Source organism: Antechinus flavipes, chromosome 3 (genome assembly GCF_016432865.1).
Source record: "Antechinus flavipes isolate AdamAnt ecotype Samford, QLD, Australia chromosome 3, AdamAnt_v2, whole genome shotgun sequence".
In the NCBI taxonomy this organism is placed as follows: Eukaryota; Metazoa; Chordata; class Mammalia; order Dasyuromorphia; family Dasyuridae; genus Antechinus; species Antechinus flavipes.
The window spans coordinates 258,510,167-258,530,629 of NC_067400.1; the positions used below are offsets into that span (position 1 = coordinate 258,510,167).

General features: G+C 35.4%; 1 protein-coding gene across 1 annotated transcript in view; it reads left to right on the top strand.

Annotated features, from left to right (window-relative positions):
- EFHC2 (EF-hand domain containing 2) overlaps positions 1-20,463 on the top strand; it is a 220,451-nt gene that overhangs the window by 45,423 nt on the left and 154,565 nt on the right. Inside the window, exon 2 of the mRNA XM_051984989.1 lies at positions 18,164-18,352. Coding sequence (XP_051840949.1) covers positions 18,164-18,352 — 189 coding nt within the window. The remainder of the gene's footprint in view (positions 1-18,163; positions 18,353-20,463) is intronic.

A 20,463-nucleotide genomic window follows, 5' to 3' on the forward strand; every position in this document is an offset into this window, starting at 1 on the left:
TTTTTGCCTTCACTTGTACTCTTAGATAAAGTTGGCTAGAACCAAGGCTTAACTGCCATTGTATTTCTGGAGTGAGAGAAGTCTGTATCTCAAGATCAAGTCTGCTTTCCATTACAATGCTTAATACTATTGCTCTAACAAAGTTCTAGAAAATATTTGAGTACTTCTACTACCTCTCATTCTGTAGCCCCTGGTTGGGAAGTGTCCTTGGGCCATATTCTGCCTTCTTTAGCCTTTAATTGGAACTCCAGAGCTGAGTCTAGTTCCTTTTCACTGCTACAGTCTGTAGTTTTATTCCCAGACCCACTTCCAACTGGCCTTGACCTATTTTCTATTGAAGTCCAGATTGGAGCCCTGTGCAAGTTTCAGGCATTGTGCTTCCCCACTCAATCCCCCACCCAATCAGGTGTCTTCTGTTTCCTGGAGACCTATAGGTTTCAGAATGTCTCCTCATGCCCTTCTATAATGTAAGAAAAGGCTTTCTCATGTTTCCTTTTATTTTTGTTGTATCTTTGTTTCATCTGGCATTTAACATTTATAAGGTAGTTCTTTGGGGAGCTTTTTCTAGCTGGAAACTTTTCTGTTGCCACCTTTGTCAGAAATCCATCTGTAGCATTTTCTCTATTCACACTATCACAACCTTACTTCATCTCTCCTTCTCATTAGTCTTACTGATTCTCATCTCTCACCATTTTAATCCAGCATTCTAAACAACTGCCAAAATAATCTTTGTAAAGCACAGGTTGGAGCATAGCATTCCTCTTCTTAAAAACAAAAACAAACCACACCAACAACAAAAAACAAACTTTGTTACAAAAAGCTTTCTGCCATCAGGTTCCAGCTTATCTTTTGCAAACTTAGTTCATCTTATAATTCCCCTCATGCACACACTATATTCCATCCAAATTGGTACATTAATTGTTTCCCAAACACAACATTCCATCTGTCTTCTCTGTAGCTTTATTCATGTGGTTTCCTCATATTTGAAATTCACTCTCTTCTCACTGCCACCTGTTAGAATGCTTAGCTTTCATCTCTAATTACAAGTATTTCCTGATACTTCCACACTCCCAGTCATTAATGTTTTCTCCATGCTCAAAATTACCTCATGTTTATCTACATGTTTCATTCCCCCCAGTAGAGTGTAAACTATTTGAAGATTGGCTCTATTTATCTTTTTGGTTTTTCAAGTGCCTCCCACCTTGCACAAAGTAGAATTGAACAGAATACTTTGCTATGCATACCATGTGGATCTGTTGCTTATATTATTGTCTTTAACTACTGAGTTATAATTACTGTGCATAATTTCAACCACCAGGTGGTTTTGGTAGCCACTAATTGATTCCCATTGGGCAAGATTCAATTTCTGGGCTTATGCCATGCTTACCTTAATGGCTTGGCATATATTTGTAATCTAAAGGACCAAAATAGTGAACAAGTGATGGGTCTTTATGGATCTTGGAGAATCAATAACTTGTTATCACTCAGTTTTGCTTTTTTTTTTTTTTTTTTTTTTTGGTGAGGCACTCAGGATTATTTGACTTGCTCAGTGTCACAAAGCAAGTAAAATTCTAGTATCTGAGGATGAATTTGAACTCAGGTTCTTCTGACTACAGGGCCACTGCTCTATCCATTATGCCACCTAATTGCTCCTTGCTCTGCCTATTTTGAGGGTCAATTTGCTATCCAGGAGCAAGTGAGTTTGTGAATATACCCAACTGGAATAGCTCTTGAGCTCCTCCTCCATTTCCTTGACCCCAATATATTTCATGGAACTATAGTCATGTAGCTTTGCCATAATTTTCCATAGAAGCAGACAAATTTGCACTGTATACAGCATTTAATTTTAGCAAAAGAGCAATAAAAGCAATTAACAATGCATGGCAAGAACAACAATGCATTAAAAAAAAAATCCACTGAGCAGCAACAAGCCCACTGCTCTCAGGGACCAGAAGTATTTCAGACTTTAGAAGTTGGGGCCAGTATACTTTACATAATAATATTATGTATTGAATTAGAAAACTACATACTCATATTATCTTTGTCTTGCTGTATTTTAAAAAATAAATTTAATGTTTCCCAATTTAATTTTAATCCGAATTGGATTCTACTCAAGAACATTGTGGGTTGCATATCATTCACCTCTCTAAAACCAATAAGTTCCCAGATTGATGCAAATTAATGAACAATCAAACTCTCAATGGCATTGTACTAGGTCTTTCGATTATAAATACAAAAATGAGATAAACAGTTACTGTCCTCAGGGGGCTTATACATCCTGCTAGAGGGAGGCAATACATTCAAAGGCAAATAGTGGATATATCCACAAGAAATTTTGGTGAGACATATATAACTGGAAGAATTAGGAAAGGCCTGTTGAAAAGGGATTCTCTTCCCAGGGTGTCCTCATTGTCTTTTCATTTCATTCCATCAAGTTTTATTATGGAACTTTTTTATATCTCCTAAAGAAACAAAGAAGGGCAAATACTTCTTTGCATTTCCTTTATAGAATTTTTTTTTCTGAACATTTTTAGGAAGTGCTTTCCTTAAACTAACCAATATGTGGGACGTCTTATTATTTGCAATTTATAGATGATGAAATTGAAATTCAGAAAAGTTAAATGATTTTTCTACAGTCATACAGCCTCTTATGTATGCATATTTGGATACAGATTTCCTGACTCCAAATTTCAGATCTTCTCTATTACATCATGCTTTTTTTGTGGGAATCTCTCTTCTTCCCTAACATTTTATTCTATTCTGTAGAATAGAATGTATGTATATATGTATGTACATGTTTGTGTATACATATATGCATATTTGTATGTATCTGACTTTGATTAACATGCAAATATATTTGAATGTATGTTTAATAAAGTCAGATTTGAAACAATTTTTATACTATCACTTTATTATAGTTCTGCCCTTAACGTATAGACATGATTTATCTGAACTGTTTTCCTTTCTAAATGGTTTTTGTAAGAATCATTGCAGGCCAAATTTTTATTGTTAGCCAAGGACTGGGTAACAAAGCTATAGACTCTTCATGGGGAATTCTTCTTTGGGACTTTGGGAATCAGATTTTTAAAGTGATTTGCTTGGTATCAAACACCAGGGAGTTAACTTGAAAATACTTTTTCCCCATGGTGGAACCCAAACCATAAAGAGCTATATGGATAAAAGTCTACACTTGGATCTCTGCCAGCATGCTGGCACAAGATACTGTAGGCTAATTTACAAAGATGTTACATTCTCTGTTTCAGGATCTATTTGGCCCTGGAGTTGATAAGTTTGCTTTTCTGTGGTTAGATCAGAACTGAGTCAGCCTTCTCAGATGATTGTAAGGAGGAAATGTAGAGAGAAATACACACACAGAGCTTATTTTCTCCTCTGCTCTTTCAAACCTACACTAAACAATGTTACTTCACTATCCTTAATGAAGCTGAGATGTTTGTGAGGAGAATGACTAGCCAATTGACTCATTATAATGAGATGTCAGTATCTTGACATGATTACCACCAACTAACTTATAGAGAAACATTTATGAGGCTCTAGCTTTATGTTAAATATTGGAGATACAAAGTACAAAATGAAAAACCTTGCCTTCAAGGAGGTTACCTTCTGTTGGGGGATAATATTTTTCCATATTCTGATCCTTAGTTTTGCAGGTTCAGGAACTTTTTTTTTTGTGGCAGTTTGCCCGTGATTTATATCTGGAGAATTTATTCATAATAACAAGCTTACAAGGGACTTCAGTCCCACCAAGAATATTGGATACCAGTGATGACTAGTCAGAGCATTCTCTACCCTAAAGTAATATAGATTTGAGTACCGAACATTATAGATCCAAATGATCTATAGCTGAACTGAATAATCTTCATGATGGCAGTATCAAATCTATTTGTAAGCATTTTTCAGCATCTTATTTCTGATTATTAATTTCCTATTCAAAAATCTTCAATGTCTTCCTATTGCCGTGGAATAAATAAAATAAAATACAGAATCTTCAGTGTGGCCCCAGATACTTACTAGCAGGGAGAACTCAGAAAGGTTACTTAATCCTGATTTCTTTCCCCAAAATGTTGTCTCATCTTGCTTCCCCCAAAATGTTGTTTCATCTCTCTGCTTTGCACAAGTGATCCCTCAGGTCTCTAATCTATTTCTTCTTTATCTCTATCTCTTAGAATCCCTTACTTCCTTCAAAGCTCAGATTTCATCTTCCTATGGAAGATTTTCCTCATCTCCTTGTTTTTAGTACTTTTTCCCTCTTGAAATTATGTGGTATAAACTTGTTTATATTGTTTACATTATATAAATACATATTACAAATATGTTTGTAGTTTATCTTTATGTATTTATATATATTATATATATTTGCCTATCTATCTGTGTACATGATTTATTCTGCCTCCTTTCCTCTCTATTAGAATGTAAGCTCCTTCAGAACAGGAACAATTTAGTTTTATGTATTTATGAGCAGTGCCTAACATAGAACCTTGAACATATTCCATGTATATATTTGTTGAACATTGAGTTCAATTTTCATTGTCCATCCCTCTCTGAGGTTTGGGAAAGGCTCGGATATCAAGGATGTAGCTGCCGTGAGCCTTGTGACACAATGTTGTCACTTTCAAACACCTTGGTACATTTTGTGCCTTACAAACTTTAACAGTTTACAGTGTGCCTACTGTATAAGGCTCTCCCCAGGGACACACATATACATGCAGACACAGAGGGAAAGCCTCCTAGGCAACCAGACTCCCCTGGGCTGCCCTGTTCTGTCACAATGAGATTGCAACTGACTTTTGTTATCCTGAAGAGTCAGAAAACATTCTGTCAACACATTGAGCTTTAAGTTCACAATATAAGTGTTAGAAGAGGGAACAAAAGGCCAGAGGTCTGGTCTGTTTTTTATTTATTTAAACAAACAATAAAAAACAACCTGTTTATTGTTAAGGTTATTGGTAGCAGTTACTGTCTTTCTCTTAAAAAAATTTACATTTTTTATTGATGTCTTTTGCTTTTTTAAAATTTTACAAGTATTTCCAAGTGTATCCCTTCCTTCTCTACCATCCAGAGAGCTGAATAAAAAAGACAATAAGAAAGAAAAAAATAGTTTAGAAAAACTAACCAATATGTGAAATAAAATCTGATATATTTTATGATTATAGTTCCCTACCTTTGCAAAGAAGCAAGAGTTATTTTCATATCATTTGGACAAACTTGTCCATTATAATTTTGTAATATTCAGTTTTGATTGTTTTGTTGTTCTTTTCTATCTGTTGTAGGCATTCTCTCTGTTTATCTCTCTCTCTCTCTCTCTCTCTCTGGTTCTGGGTGGTGCAAAGTTGTGTTTAGAGTGAGGAAAATCTGAATTCAAATTTGACCCCAGACCTTAACTAGCAATGTGATTGTGGACAAATCATTTAAGTTTTATTTGCCTCACTCTTTTCATCTGTATAATAATATCAAGGTTGTTATGAGAGTCAAATGAGATGTCTCTCTCTCTCATTCTATCTTTCTGTCTCTCTTCCCCCTTCTTCCCCCATTCCCTTCTTCCTTCTTTCCCCGCTTCCTTCCCCTTTCCTTTCCTCTCCCCGTCTCTTCTCCTTCCATTCCCCTTGCCCTTGTCCTTCCCCTCTCCTACTCTCTCCCCCTCCCTTCCTTCCCCTTTTTTTCCCTCCCTCCTTTCCTTTTCCTTCCCCTTCCTCTCCCCCTCCCCCTCCTCCCTCTTTCCCCCTCTCATCCTTTCTTTCCCTCCCACTTTCCCTCTCTTCTTCCTTTCTCCCTCCCCTATTCCCCCCTTACCCTTATGTTACATTGAATCACTTCCTTTAAGTCTTCCCATGTGGCATAAAAGCAATATTTCCTACAGCTTTGCTATGTAAACTAGGCTAGCCATTTTTTAAGTCATTCAGGTCAGGATAGTTCTTTTTCTTAAAAGTTTTTTAAACAGTTGTTGAGTCTTGATTGGGCCCTAAGGCTTGGGTTGCTGATGTAGCTTTTCTTGGTCCAAAGTCAAAGGAACTCCAATACCCTGTCTTGGATTTCTGATTATGGACCAAAATCATGACGAACAGCAGGAAGCTATGTTCAGCTGAATCAGTTGTAGTATCCTCAGTGAATATCTTTTCCCTGTTATTGCTAAGTACATTCCCTTTTGTTAACTGTTAGATGGATTATGAATGTCTTATTTTATTTCAGAGTAAGACCAAAACTACCAGTCCTGAATCAAATCTCTACTACTACTGACAAGGTCCTGGGTAATTGGGTGGGGTTGGTAGAGAAAGCTTGAAGTACTGATAAGATTATAACATTCTGGATCTAACATGAATTTCAACATATTTAACATGTATTGGACTACCTGTCAGATGGGAGAGGGGAGGGGAAAAAGGGGAAAATTTGCAACAAAAAGTTATGCAAGGGTCAATGTTGGAAAAATTACCCATGCATATGCTTTGTAAATAAAAAGCTTTAATTAATAAAAATTTTTAAAAAAGATCAAGTAGGGAAAGACAATGATGGGGATCAGTTCAGCCTTATAATCTCATACCTGGGGAGGTCTTGAGAAACCCCACCTTACTGTATCCAATCAGAAAGTCGTTATGATGTCAAACCAAGGTTAAATTTCCCTTATAAATCTGCCCATGGCAGATTTATTTTTGCTAAATCCCTTTTGGGGTTTCTTCTCACCTCTTCCCCCATGCTTTATGGTGTTTTTCTCCTTTTTATAACAAACTTTTTTAGGGTGCTAAACACTTATATGGATTTATTTAGTCTACCAATTAATGGCATACTCCCACCTAATGGTATATTCCCTTTGTCCTGATTAATTGTGAGTTTCACTAGGAAACTTGTCTTTTCCATTGTTAGTTGTTTAAAACTCCTTTCCTTGCTAACTATAATTTTTTTAATGCTCTTTCTATATTATGTCATATTTATTACTTCTCACGTCTATTTTACATTTTCATTTTGTCTGTAACCTCTTCTCATAAATAAAGGTACCTTTTGGCAAAGAGAATGCCATTGTAAATTCTTCACATGTGCCTTGTGCCTTGTGCCTCATATTCAAACTAGGAATTACTATTCTGACCTTATCACCACCAACCCCAGGCTTCTATGTTCTCTGCAGCACTGATAAAGTGAAGTTGGTAAATAGGATTATTCATTTACTCCAATTTGCCCCCAGGGGGGTATGCTAAGCAAGATCTAGCACCTCTGGTGTGATGGTTTGCCAAGCCCTTTTCTGGGCTACTTATTCACCATGAGTATTTGCCTTTCACCAATTTCTACCTGTGGCTTAATGAAGCTATAGCATGCCTGGTGGCCGTACTCCATAAAACTAACTTGGCAGAAAAGCTAAACCAATTTGAGGGTAAGGTCTCAAATCCATTGATGAGTTGCGGGATCTTTACACCAAAAGTGTGAAGATTTGCCCGGATGGAAGAGGTGGATGAGAAGAAATTGTTCCAATCATCAAGAAGGTTGAAGCAGGTGTTTGGAGTGCTTAGAGTTTGATCAGGCATTGCAAATGCCAAAATCATGCACTGCATCCTAGGCATTTGACTGTGCCTTGTTATTGGACTCCTATGACTGAAAGAGAGAGTAACACTGACCACTTGGTATAACTGCTTCACTTGATTCCAATTCACACAAATCAAGTCATTACATCCCATGATGTCATTGGTCCTTTCCAAAAATGAAAGACAAACAAGAACATTTGTCCTCATTAGTCTAAATTTGATTTATTGCCTAGGTAAGATAATAAATGTTTTTTTTCTTCAAGGATATAGTAACAAAAACATTTATGGTTCTTTCTCCTTCACTCTGAACCCCCTGTCAGAGATCTTATTATGACAAAACATTCCAGTATTAACTCTTCTTCTTCATGGATGCTTCATTTCCCCCATTGCCTCCTTCCAGGTGAATTCTTAAATTCAGATTACAAATCTGTGATCAACAATATTTATGAGGATAAAGGAAGCTTTTTTTCTTTTCCTTTGCTTCAGACTTTCATATAAGTCCAAATGGATGGATACAGGAAATTATGGAAACTACCTTAGGTTCCATGAAAGAATGTATCTGTGCATGCATACACATGGATAGAGAGAGGGGGAAGATCAGCTAATGTTTCAGCAGCACAATATATGTCCTGTTCAAGTGATCAGAAAAAGATATCTTTGAGTTTACAGGCAAGTACAATGCTGAAAACTCAAATTACTCTGACTTTTTTTGATTTTCCAACAATAGATGCCAGTTAAAGCCTACATGGTCATTGTTTGGGCCCAGATTAGATCCGAGTGAATATAAATGTCAATCACTTCTATTTTGGCCAGAAATGCTAAGGGTCTTCCCAGTCCCCACTGTTTATCTATATCTACAAGTCTATATCTATTTTAGATATATAGAGATATCTATATCTATGACTAGGTAAAACAGGCCATTCATTGACTCATTTCTTACCTATTTTTAATTACTAATTGACCATTGCCTCAGTTGAACTGAGACCTGTTAATGACCTTAGTTTAAAAAGACCATGATCTCCTACTGCATCAGGAGCCATCTCCAGTCATCCTGATTTATATTTTGCCACTGGATCCAGATGGCTCTAGAGAAGTAAGTGAACACAGTCTTCCCACACATCAGTCCAATTCAGTTGCATGTCATAGTATATCACTTCCCTGATGTTGACAACAGGTCCTGTTGGATCCCATACCTTGCTCCTAGAGTCCTGGTTCTGTAATGCTGGAGAAACTGAGGCAAGATAGAGATTAGAGAGTTTTTAATATTTTATTTAGAGGAAGAGATTGCTTGTCTCAAAGTATGCAGCAACCAGCAATTAATTCCAGAGACTTTTATAGGGCTCCAGTGATCAGGGAAATAGAAGTAGGGAGAGGGTGAGCACTGATGAGGAGGAACTTCCAGAAATGGACCATAAATTCGGTTCTGACAGATTGGGGGTAAGAAAGGATCATAAATTCTGATAAGTTGGGAGGATTAGGAGTCACTGAGTCTGAGATAGGAGATATACCTCCATCTGCATTTTATGACTCTTTGAAATGCTAGGGTAGCCAAGATTCATAGCCCTAATTATCTCAGTTCTAATGGTCAGGAAGAGGAGTTGCCATCAGGAAGATTGAGGCAGAACAATTCAGGGAAAATGAAGACCTATTCAAGGAAACTGAGGTAGAACAGTTCCTTTGTGATAGATACTACTTTTTATAGATCTATTTTAGATCTATTCCTTAGTTGAGCTATAGTCTTTCAGAAAGAATAAGGAATCCATAATTTAGAACTGGTAGAAGTTCTTTTTCTATAGAACTGATAGAGTACAGCTTCTAGGGGAAATATAGCAGTGATCCTGAGGTCTTCTGACTTTAGAGTGTTATTGTTCAACAATCTGTCTGTCAATGATTCTAAAGCCTTCTGACCTTGGCAATATAATAATATAGTTATATATCTCTTCCCCTAGACTTTAGGGAAGATATAGCAGTGATCTTGAAGTCCTCTGACCTTAAAATACTTCTAATAATCAAAAGTCTTCTGTTCTTAGGATAGTCCTACAAACATTTCCAGCTGTCAGATAGATAATCTGCTGGTCAATAATAACCAAGTTCCTGAGACAACACTGAATATGTTGAGGTTGAGAAGGGAGAACCCCAAAAGTCCCAGACTGATGTCACAAGGTCTCAAAAGAATTTGCAGGTTTGAACCCATTTTTAGTCAAGGGACAAAGTTTACTAAAAGTAATATGACGCCATTACCAAATGGACTGAATTCTAAGAGTATCCAGTAAAGAAATAGAACCAAGGAGAGTCATTTTATACAGCTTCTACTATAGATATATTAATTCTGTGGCTCAAGATAGGAAGGAATGGTTTCCAGAAGGAGTGGTTCTCAGTTGATCAGATTATTGCTGACAAGATTACCAGGCAGCAATGTATTGAAGAGTGGTCTTATTCATTATTGTCTTGGGAGTTTGATCTGTAGGAGATTTCTGAAGCCAGAAGCTATCTGGTTAAGGAGTGATCAGAATCAGATAGATTGGGTGTGATCAATTTCCTGAGGCAGATTCCAAAGCCAGAAGACCCAGGACTACTGACCCATTGGAACAGAATCAGCAAGGTCAGGGGACCACCAAAATCACATTACATCAAATAGGCCACCCTTCAAACCTACCTGTAAGCCATAAAATGATCAAATAAGTAACATGAAGCTTTGGTCTCTCTTTGTCCTATAAATTTATCTTCTTTCTCCTGGTTCTTTGTTAAATACTTTTGGAACTTAGCCTGCTTTAATTGGCCTTATAATAAATTACTATAAATTTGGCCCTTGACTTGGAGATAAGCTCAAGTTTGCAGATTCTTTTGAGATATCTTGTAACACCGTTCTGCAATCCTAACCTTTTGAGGTCTCCTTTTGAAGCTCAACAGAACCTCAGTTCTAAAGCTGTCTTCTAGGTTGGAGGTAGGAGATAGGAGATAGGAGGCAAGAGAAAAGGATGGTAGATTTGTCTTTACAAGCTAAAGCTCTTTAGAATCAAGTGTTCTATCAGCAATTCTTGGCTTAAGGTTAGATCCCTCCTAGTGAAAGACCTCATCCTAATTTATGGTGACTAATCAAGTATATTCCCCAAATTTTAATTTATGCAAGATAGCCTAATCAAGCAATGGCCAATTTAGCTAATAATCACCAATAGTCTGAGGGATTCAGAAATCTTCAGTTTTTAAAAATTCTTAAGTTTTTCTTCTGGGTACATGCAAATGACTGGGTTTGGAAAAGGGATGGAGGCAATTTGCCCTGTGGGCATAATTATCTCTCTTTTTTGACCAGCTGCTTTCCTAGCTTTTCATATGCAGATTAGCTACTCAAAGCTTTACTGCCCTTTAAACCATTCAAATTAGCCTACTGAAAGTTTTAATCCTTTATGAAATGTGAAATAATCTAGCAAATCTGTAAGGGGCTCACCCTTTCCATTGTATTCATCATGTTTTATTTCATTATATTTATGTGCTATGCTTTTTAGCCATTCCCTAATTGATGGGCAATTACTTTATTTCCTATTCTTTGTTACAATGGAAAGGTTATATCTTGGTGTATGTGTGATCTTTTTTTGTCATTTTTTTGTCACTAAGGTATACTTCTTAATAAAGAGTATAGTTTTAGTCACTTTCTAATTTAAGTACTGTGTTAAGTCCTAGGAATACAAATACAAAGAAGTCAAGACAATAAAAATTATTATATATTTAACGATAAGAAAAAGTCCTTTTTTCTAAAGAAGATCGCATTTTAAAAAGAGGCGATAATGCATATAGAGTAGTGGTGTCCAGGAAAGGGTATTTTGGTTTGGAGAATCAAAAGAATGGTAAATTGAAGAAATCCTTTCCAGTAGCAATAGTCCTTTGGCTAGGAGTACAGTGTTTTAAGCAAGGAGGTGGTAAGGATGAAGGCTGAGGTTGGAAAACTAGATGGAGTATGATCTGTCCATATAAATGTAAATATAAATGTTATAAATATAGCTGTAGATAGGCAGTTAATAGATATAATAGGCAAGGTAAGTTTAATTTGCACTTATTCAATTAGGGAATTCCAAAGATGAGTAGATTAATTTTCCTAGAGACAAAGATTATGGATTTGGAAGATACAGATTATGACTGTCCATGTGGATAGGTTGAAAGTAGTAGAGTATTTGACAAATGCCAATTTAGCCCATATGACTAGATGGGAGTAAGGGAAGCCTGTGCTTTTGGTGACTATATAGTCCTTAGTAATTGTATTCTTATGGATTTGGTCTGGGCTTACCTATTATTTTATATATAGATGGCACAAATGGCAAGGAACCAACTTAATTTGGAGTATTTTGCTGAAAAACAAAGGTTTAGAATTCAGAATTTATAGTTCAAATTGAAGGCCTCCAACTTTTTTTGGATTCTAGAAAAAAGTTATTTTATGTTAAATATGTCTCTCCCTCTCCCCCCAAGTTTCCTATTATAAAATGGTTAAAAGAATGTCTTATTACCCTAGGATAGAACATCATTAGGAATAGTGAAAAGAGAAATATTTCAAGACACCTAGTGTTCAATGAGTTCTGCCTAAATGTAAGTTCTAGGAAAGCTTGATCATAGAAGATATCTGAGTGATGAGAGAAAAGGGAATTAGCTCTTGGTGAATGGCTTGAATTTTAATGATTGCTTAATGACAATCATGATTAATGAGGATGATGATTCATAAATTAAGATAAGTACTAGAGAACTTTTTTGATAGAGTGATTAATTCTTGGTAGTAACTTTGAATCATACACTTTTCAACAAATGAATAATGGATGTTCAGTTTTGAGGCAACAATTTGTTAATCACCTCTTTGGCTGTAGTGTAGAGAACGTTGATGAGAGGAATCTCTGGATTCACTTTTCACACACCATCTCAGTCAACAATCATCAAAAGCTATTGCCTTTGGCAAATAAGGCATTGTCAGAGATACAACTGAAAAAATAAAAACAGATACATATATACACAAACATGAGTATCCCTTAAAGATAAAAATACTCAAGAAAGACTAACAAGCACATAAAACATAAGGAAAAATCAAACCTAAAAATTCAGGTATCTATTTTGATAGAATACAGAATTAGATTATAAATATCTTTTTTTTTAGTTGATAAATTTTGTTTTGACGTGGCAGACAAAACTAAAGAAATACACAAATAGACTATCAACAATCTGTATTTTCCTCTAAATAGCTAAGCATTGTAGTGCAAAAGAGTTTATTGTGACTGGTAGTTCATGTGTAGCAGGCATGCAGAAATTTTCATTAAAACATTTCTCAATCCATCTGACTATACTAACATTTAGCACATCTCTTCAACTTGTCCAAGCATATAATAAGAAACTTAGTCAGATGTGTTGCTAAAATACTCATAACTACATTTCCCTTTTTACAAGTGAAAGCAGGAAATGCAGTTATTATGAAATTACTTATTTTTTATGAAGCCGGGCAGTTTTAAAATGATTGCTGTTTTATTTTCTCATATACTGTTCATTTAATCATGCATATTAAAGAGTTTTGCTTAGGATTTTTAGTAAGTTTACTACTTTATGGTGGTTATAGTCTTTCTTCCCCTTTGTAAAAATTGAGGGCAACATTTTCTGGTTTCTAGTTCTGGGTGATCCTAATTTCAAAGATTTTTCACAGATTATTATAAATGGCTCTCTAATAAATTCCACAAGTATCTTGGGAAATACTTCTATTGATGATTTGAATTCATTGGGAGCAATTGAATACTGCCTAATGCATCTCCTCAGATAATATTGATTTTTTATTTCTTGAATTTTTCTTCCTATACTTCCTAAGATGAAAGTCATTCTTCTTATTTAAGAAGAGGTAGCAGGTCTTCCAGTAAATTGGTAAAACAAGAGGTCACAAGAAGAATGAAGTGAAAAGAGAATGGGACTGAATGTTAAAAGATATATGTTTTGTCTCTGTTGTCATTTTGAAAACTCAGTTAACCTTTGCAGGCTTGTTATCATTATAAAATGACTGGATTGGACTAGATGATTTTTATAACTCTTGAATTTTAAAATCTGTGATATTATGATGTCTAGGTTATTCTCAGTAAAAATAATTTTTTAAATTAACTGATAAACCAAAAGCTAATGACAAATTTAAAAATCACCAGAATTAGAGCTAACTTAGCAAAATAGAAAACAAATGAATAAATAAAACTAAAGAACTTGTCCTTGCAAAGAAATAAAAATCATTAGCAAATAAAAAAGCTTAGAATAAAAAACCCACTAAAACCGAAATGGGAAAGGGAAGATACTAAAGATAAAAAAGTCTTTTATACTTCTGTCAAGAAAACAGAATAGACAATAAATGAACGAACATTTATAACAATATTCATATTGACAACATAGGGAATAAATAACCTAAATAAACCAATATCAGAGTGAGAAATAGAACAGATCGGTGTTGATTTTCCATGTTAAAAGATACCAAGACTAAGAGGCTTGACAAGTAAATTCAATTAAGCATTCAAAATGCAAATAACTTCTACTATAGTGGTACTCCATTAAAAAAAATGATAACCTTATTTACATAAAAATCTCATGGACCCTTACCTACTTGAGAAAAATATATGATGATAAGAATTCAGTAATTTAGTTTTGAATGAGTTTGTATTTTACTAATTACAATAGCATTTAATATACATATGAAAAATGGTAATATATGTGAGTGCATACTGTTTTTTTCCATTTACTCCCTCATCTGATACAGAAATATTAAAAAAAAAAAACTTTTTTTTACTTATATTAAGTTTTACTATGTTGTTTTAAGAGAAAAGGGTAATTCTGACTTATAATTTAATTGAAATATCCCCCTCTGATTCTGTTGTTGATCTGTCATGTCCAACTCATCATCACCTTACTTGGGATTTTCTTGGAAAAGATACAGAGGTGGTTTGCATTTTCTTCTCTAGCTCATTTTATGGATGAGGAAACTGAGGCAAATAGGGTTAAGTGACTCACCCAGTATCACACAGCTAATAATTGTCTGAGGCCAGATTTGAAATCAGAAAGATGTCTTCCTGACTATAGGTTTGGTACTCTGCACTACAGTGCCACCTCATTGCGTCCCTCTCCCCCCCATAATTCAGCAACCTTTCAATAACTTCAAAGTCTTACAGTTGCCTGGAAAAACTGAGATTGTGACTTGTTTATTGTCACATAACTAGTAAATTTAAGAGGTACAATTTGAGCCTGGATGTTTCTGACTCTATGGCTGTTCCTGTTTCCATTATGCTGTTTCTCTCCTCGTATTTGATTGGAGCTAAATACAAATCAATCTAATAATGCTTGGCATGTATATATGTTTATACACACATGTATATATACATACATATATACATACATGCAAACATACATACGTATGTATTTTTAAGTCTCCCAGCTCCATAGAGCTTCACAATTGGTGGCCAGGGCAAATTGGTCTCAACTATTTTCTACATACATATTTTATTTCCAGGTCTCAAATAATTCTGTCAAACAATAATTATTAGAAATTACTGGTATTTTCGTTCCAACAAAAAATGGAAATAAATAATTGAAACACATATAAATTGATATAATTGACTAGCATTTGATAAATAAATTATCACAAATAATTGGAATATATTAAAAATTACTCATTAAATCAAAATATTAGGAAAATTAAATGACAATATGATAAAAATGGAATTAGATCTTATCTCACAGCATATACTACAATAAATATTACATGAAGATTCTGAGCAGAAAGTTATTATAAATGAAAAGATAATGGAATGTTAACATTTTTATAATTAGAGAGTTTTTAAAAAATAGCTATCCAAAAAGCCAAAGAAATTATAAGAGAAGAGCTATATAAAATTAATTATTTAAAATAAAGTAAAAAGGTTTTGTGTAACAGAAGACTGAATAAAAAAGGGAGAGTGGGGGAAAACTTTTATAATAAATATTTCTGTTAAATTTCAACATCTCAAACATCTAAAGAAGTATCATACATTTATAAATAAGATCCATTTTTCATTAGATAAAGAGTCAATATGAGCAAACAGTGCTCAAAAGAATATACATTATCAATCACTTGGAAGATTTCAAACTTTCTGGTTGTCATATAAAATAAAACAACTTTAAGTTATCACTTTACACCTAGCAAAATGACAATAATAGTGTAAGGTAATAAAATCGAATGCTGACATACTTATGAAAAAGCAGGCATATTATTATTCTATTTATAAATTGGTGCAACAGAATGCCAACAGAAATATCCAAATCCTTTGATCCATTTTTAAGGTGCCCTAAGGTTGTTATTGGGTAGGAGGGAAAGGATCTATTTGTAGAAAAATTTTCCTAGGGCTAACATTTACAATAACAAAACAAACAAAAGCTAGAAATATTCTATGTATTCTTCAGCCAGGCAACTTGACTGAAGAAATTATGGTATAAATTTGTAATTAAATAATATTATGCCATGGAATATTTATGATGTTTCAGTTATGAAGAAGTGAAAGAGCTGTAGGAAGACTTTTATGAAATAATGCAGAACAATATAGAAATAGAACCAAAGTGAAGATATGTACACTTGATGAGGTTTGATGCAGGGCAGAGAGTTGGCACAGATCCTTCGAAAAAGAATTTATGAACCCGAAAAGTTAGACTGGGAAAAAGAAGTTTATTGTTGGAACTGAGAAGTCAGCTTTTGCTGGGAGGCTAACTTCTGAGTGACAAAGTCCTGGCAGAGAGGTAAACAAAGGGTGTAGAGAAATCCTGTCAGAGAGATAAACAGGTGTGTGTTAACACTGAAAAGGGGGAGGGAGGGGGTCTCTTCTCAGCAGTCAGGGTCCTGGCAAGCAGCTATGCCAAGGAGAGAGAGGGGTTCCTTGACAAGGCATGGTCTTGCTTTGGGCCTCTGCCAGGTCCTATTAGGGAAATGGAGGCTGACGCTGAGAGGAGAATGCCTTCTCAGTGGGCAGGATTCTAGAAGCAGCAAGCTCCTTTGGACTTTCTGCAAAGAAAGGAGTTTAAAGTGGCCATTCTTATAAGGAAATCTGAGACAGAAGTTTCAACGGAATGAGATTCCCTCAATGCTGTCACTGCCCCCAGGCTTAGATGAGACCACTTACTAGGAGTAGTCCTGAGCCAATTTTCAGCTCAATAGGGGTCAATAGAAATCTAGATCTCCAGCTAAATGAGACTACTTAAGTTTGAGCTAAGTAGGGAGTGGTTCTCAGCTAGTCCCACCAAGATAACAGAATGAAACTACTTTATCTTAATTCCTGGGATGGTTTTTTCCCAGAGGAGAGTTTCAAGGAGAGTTTCTCAAGCATTTCCCCCAATGTCAGAGGAAAGCTTCAGGGTTCCCCTATCACACTGACTAGTTTACCAATAACCATAGTAGTGTCATTTAAAGCTGAAATTATACACAGAAAACAATTTTTGGAGCCTTTTCAAAATTACAGTATGATTAAAAAATTAAAACAGTGTATTAATTACATAACTCTAAAGGTTTATAATGCAGTTATTTATAATTCATTTTTGTTTGTGTAGTTAAATATTTTTGTTAACATTAAAGAAAATATAATTATATATTATATGTATATCTATTTTTATGTGTGTGTATATGTGTGTGTGTGTTTCTTTGTTGGGTTGGGGGAGAGAGAAAAAATAGAGGGAGTAGGAGTTGAGTAGTTTTGCTTGCTTTCTTTATCTTTATTCCAGTAATTAATCAACAAATTTTTATTTCTGGTTTTTACACTTATTTAGGAAATAAGGACCTCATCATTTAAAGGATCTATGATCTTATTGATGGGGATAATACTTTCACTCATATTGTGTGGGATGGGTGCTAAACCCCCTTTCCCAAATTAGCTAATCTGAGACATTTTTAGGTACAAAGAGAAAGCATTTATTTAATGCTTTTATTTAAGGCACAACTGGGAGCCATCCTAACTCCCACCTAACTCCCAGCCAGCTGGAAGTAGAACCAGTTAAATAGGAAAAGACCCAAGCCTTTTCTTTGGATAGACTAAAAGGACCTAATCATTCTTGACCAATGGTCAGCAATGTTGTTACTTCCTGTAACTTCACTAACTTCCTGCATTGCAGGGTTCAAGACTGAGAATAGGGATCATGTGACTTCCTGAAACCTGAGGCCCAAGATCTCATTTTCTTCCTGCTCTGGGAAGAGGGATCATGTGACTTAGGCCTACTCTCACTACTGAGAAATACTTCAATCAGTCCCATTCATCCCTCACTAGGAAGTTTTAATGAGTTGTTGTGGCCAAAACATTTTCATTCTGAGGTGATCAGTCTCCTAGGCATGAACCTCTCTTAATTTAGATAGTTTGGTACCCAGATGACAAACAGTAGAATCTTCCATAGCTTAAGCGATAGCTTCGGAAAAACCAACATTTCTGCTATGTCACAGGCAGGCATTTAAGAAAGAATCTAGTAGGTGAAGAAATAAAAAAATTAGCAATCCATTTAGATATAACAAATGTTTATTATATTTTCCAGGAATTTTGAAGTGGGGAAACTAATGTTAAAAAAATTTACATTAAAAATGAAAAAAAAAATAAAAAAAATCAAATGCTCAACTCTGGGTATATTGTTTTTTATATTCACAGCTTGGGAAAGAAAAGTTCCATAAATCTCAGCACTGGGGCTTTTGCAACTCTATTGGTATGCTAACAAATGAAGATAAGCCTGGAATAGGTGGTGAACCTCTGGATGGACGCTGTCAAAAATCCAAATTTAGCATTTATCCTCGAGGAATAGGGAGTGAAGTACCATCGTGGGTAGCATTTGACAAACAGGTATGCTATTGATCTTATTAGAAATACAGTTGTAAACACTTAAAAAAAATGCAGTTATTTTGGCACGAGGACAAGCAGCAACAATTATGGGAGGAATAGGAAAAGCTTCAGGTCAGAGACTGAATTTGAATGCATTTGGGAAAATGGTTATGGTGTTCTTCTTTTCTATAGTATATGATGGTTCTCTGGGAGCAGGTTTCTTGGGGAGGTTTTCTGGAGGCAGCCTTAGTTTCAATTGAAAGTAATAATCACCCAAAATGCAGCCAGCTGATTAAATCCAAATGTTTATTTTCTCCTTGTCTCTTTCCTTGGGCCTGGTTAGCTTTCTTAGAGGCCTCTCTCCCTCCTTGGTTCCAAGAGCTCTTGCAGCTTGTCTTTTTGCTCTTCCAGCTTCTGCCTCTGGCTCAATTGTGACTTGTGGCTTCTCAATCTCCAACTGATTGACTGACTGAAGCTCTAAGAGCTTCTAATATATGATCTTTTAAAGGTGTGAACCCAAAGGTTGACTCCTCCTCTGAGAGAGTGGGATTGTGGGTTTCTGACTTGTGAATCTCCCGAACTTGTGAACTCCAATGTGTTTGCTAATGTGTGAACTCTCAAAGGTGTTAACTTAAGCATTGTTTCTATCAATACTAGTGACTTAACACCTTGTAAGGATTTGCTCTAATGTGTGAACCAATAAGCATTGTATCAATTCCATTGAGTTAACACTAGGATTCTAACAAATGGTGGTAAGAGTAGGCTGGAACAATTATTTGTTAAGAGCTTTTCCCCAAAATAAATAAATATAGACTGGCCTTAAGAAAATAGATTCTTTTTATTTCCTTTTGCCTTTGGGTGTAAAAAGATCTGATAGTTTTATTTCAAGATTCATTGAAATATAATGTTTAGGCACTTCTTTTTTATTTTTGTTTTTGTTTTTGTTTTTTTTTCCAGTCATGGTGTTCAAATAGTCTAAGATTCTTAAATATTTTTCTCCTCAATCCCTTTTCCAGGTCAATTGGTTTTGCTATGAAATAGATAACTTGAATTTTCTTCTATTTTCCTCTCTCCCTCTTCCCCAGGCCTTTTGACTTTTTTTAAGCCTTCTTGTCTCCTGGAGTGATTTGCTTCTATTTGGTCCATTTAGATTTTCAAGGGGTTTATTGGTCTTGTAGTTCTTGTGCAAGCTATTAATTCCCTTTCTTATTCTTTCATAGTTCTCATTTATTTTCTATTTTTCTCAAAAACTTTCATTCCATTTATTAAAAAAACAAAAAACAAACAAAAAAACCCTCTTCTTAACTTTTTCTTTTAATTCTTCCTTCAAATTTCTTAGCAATTCTAGTTGAGATTATGCTTTTGTAGGAAATACTTGTAGATGTTTTAGAGTCATTCTTTTTTTTTGGGGGGGGGGTTGGAGAGGAGAGGCGGTATGTATAAAAGTAAGATTCCTGATAGATTCAATCCATATCAGCCAAGTGGGAAGTTCTTTTGGTTCAGAGTAAAAGAACTGTAGGTTCCCCTTTGATGGGGGATTCTTGCAGAATAGGCTAGACTTTGGGAGTGAAACTCTGCTCACTGCTATTGCTATTACCACTGGTTTCTCAACTTTCTCTTTTCAGAGTACTCTGCCCTGGGGTCTCTGTTCCTGTTCCCCTAGGCAGGTCTTCTAGTCTGTTTGCCCTGGCTCTGTGATTTGGAACTCCATAGTGGATGGCAAAGCTTCTATTTGACTGCTATCTCTGTCACAGTGCCCTGGTATGGGTTCTGAGATGCTTTCTTAAGGGGCTGGAACTCCTCTTACATTCATGTTCAGCTTGGATGCTGGAGTGTTTGTAGTGGAATATGGAGATTGATGTCTCTGTTTACCTATAAATGTGCCAGTCACCTGGACAAATGATGCATTGTGACTATATCAGGATTTCACCATCAAAATCAGTTTGATGCATTTTCTAAATCACTTTGGAGAACATCATGGAACTGAATTCATTGTACTGCTTCCTACCACTCTGCAATCTTGTCTTCTCTCTCCTCTTCTCTCCTCGCCTTCCCTCCTTGTGTCCTTTTAGGTCAAATAGGATGCATTAATTCACCACAAGATTATATGGATTTTATTAGAGAATCCATTC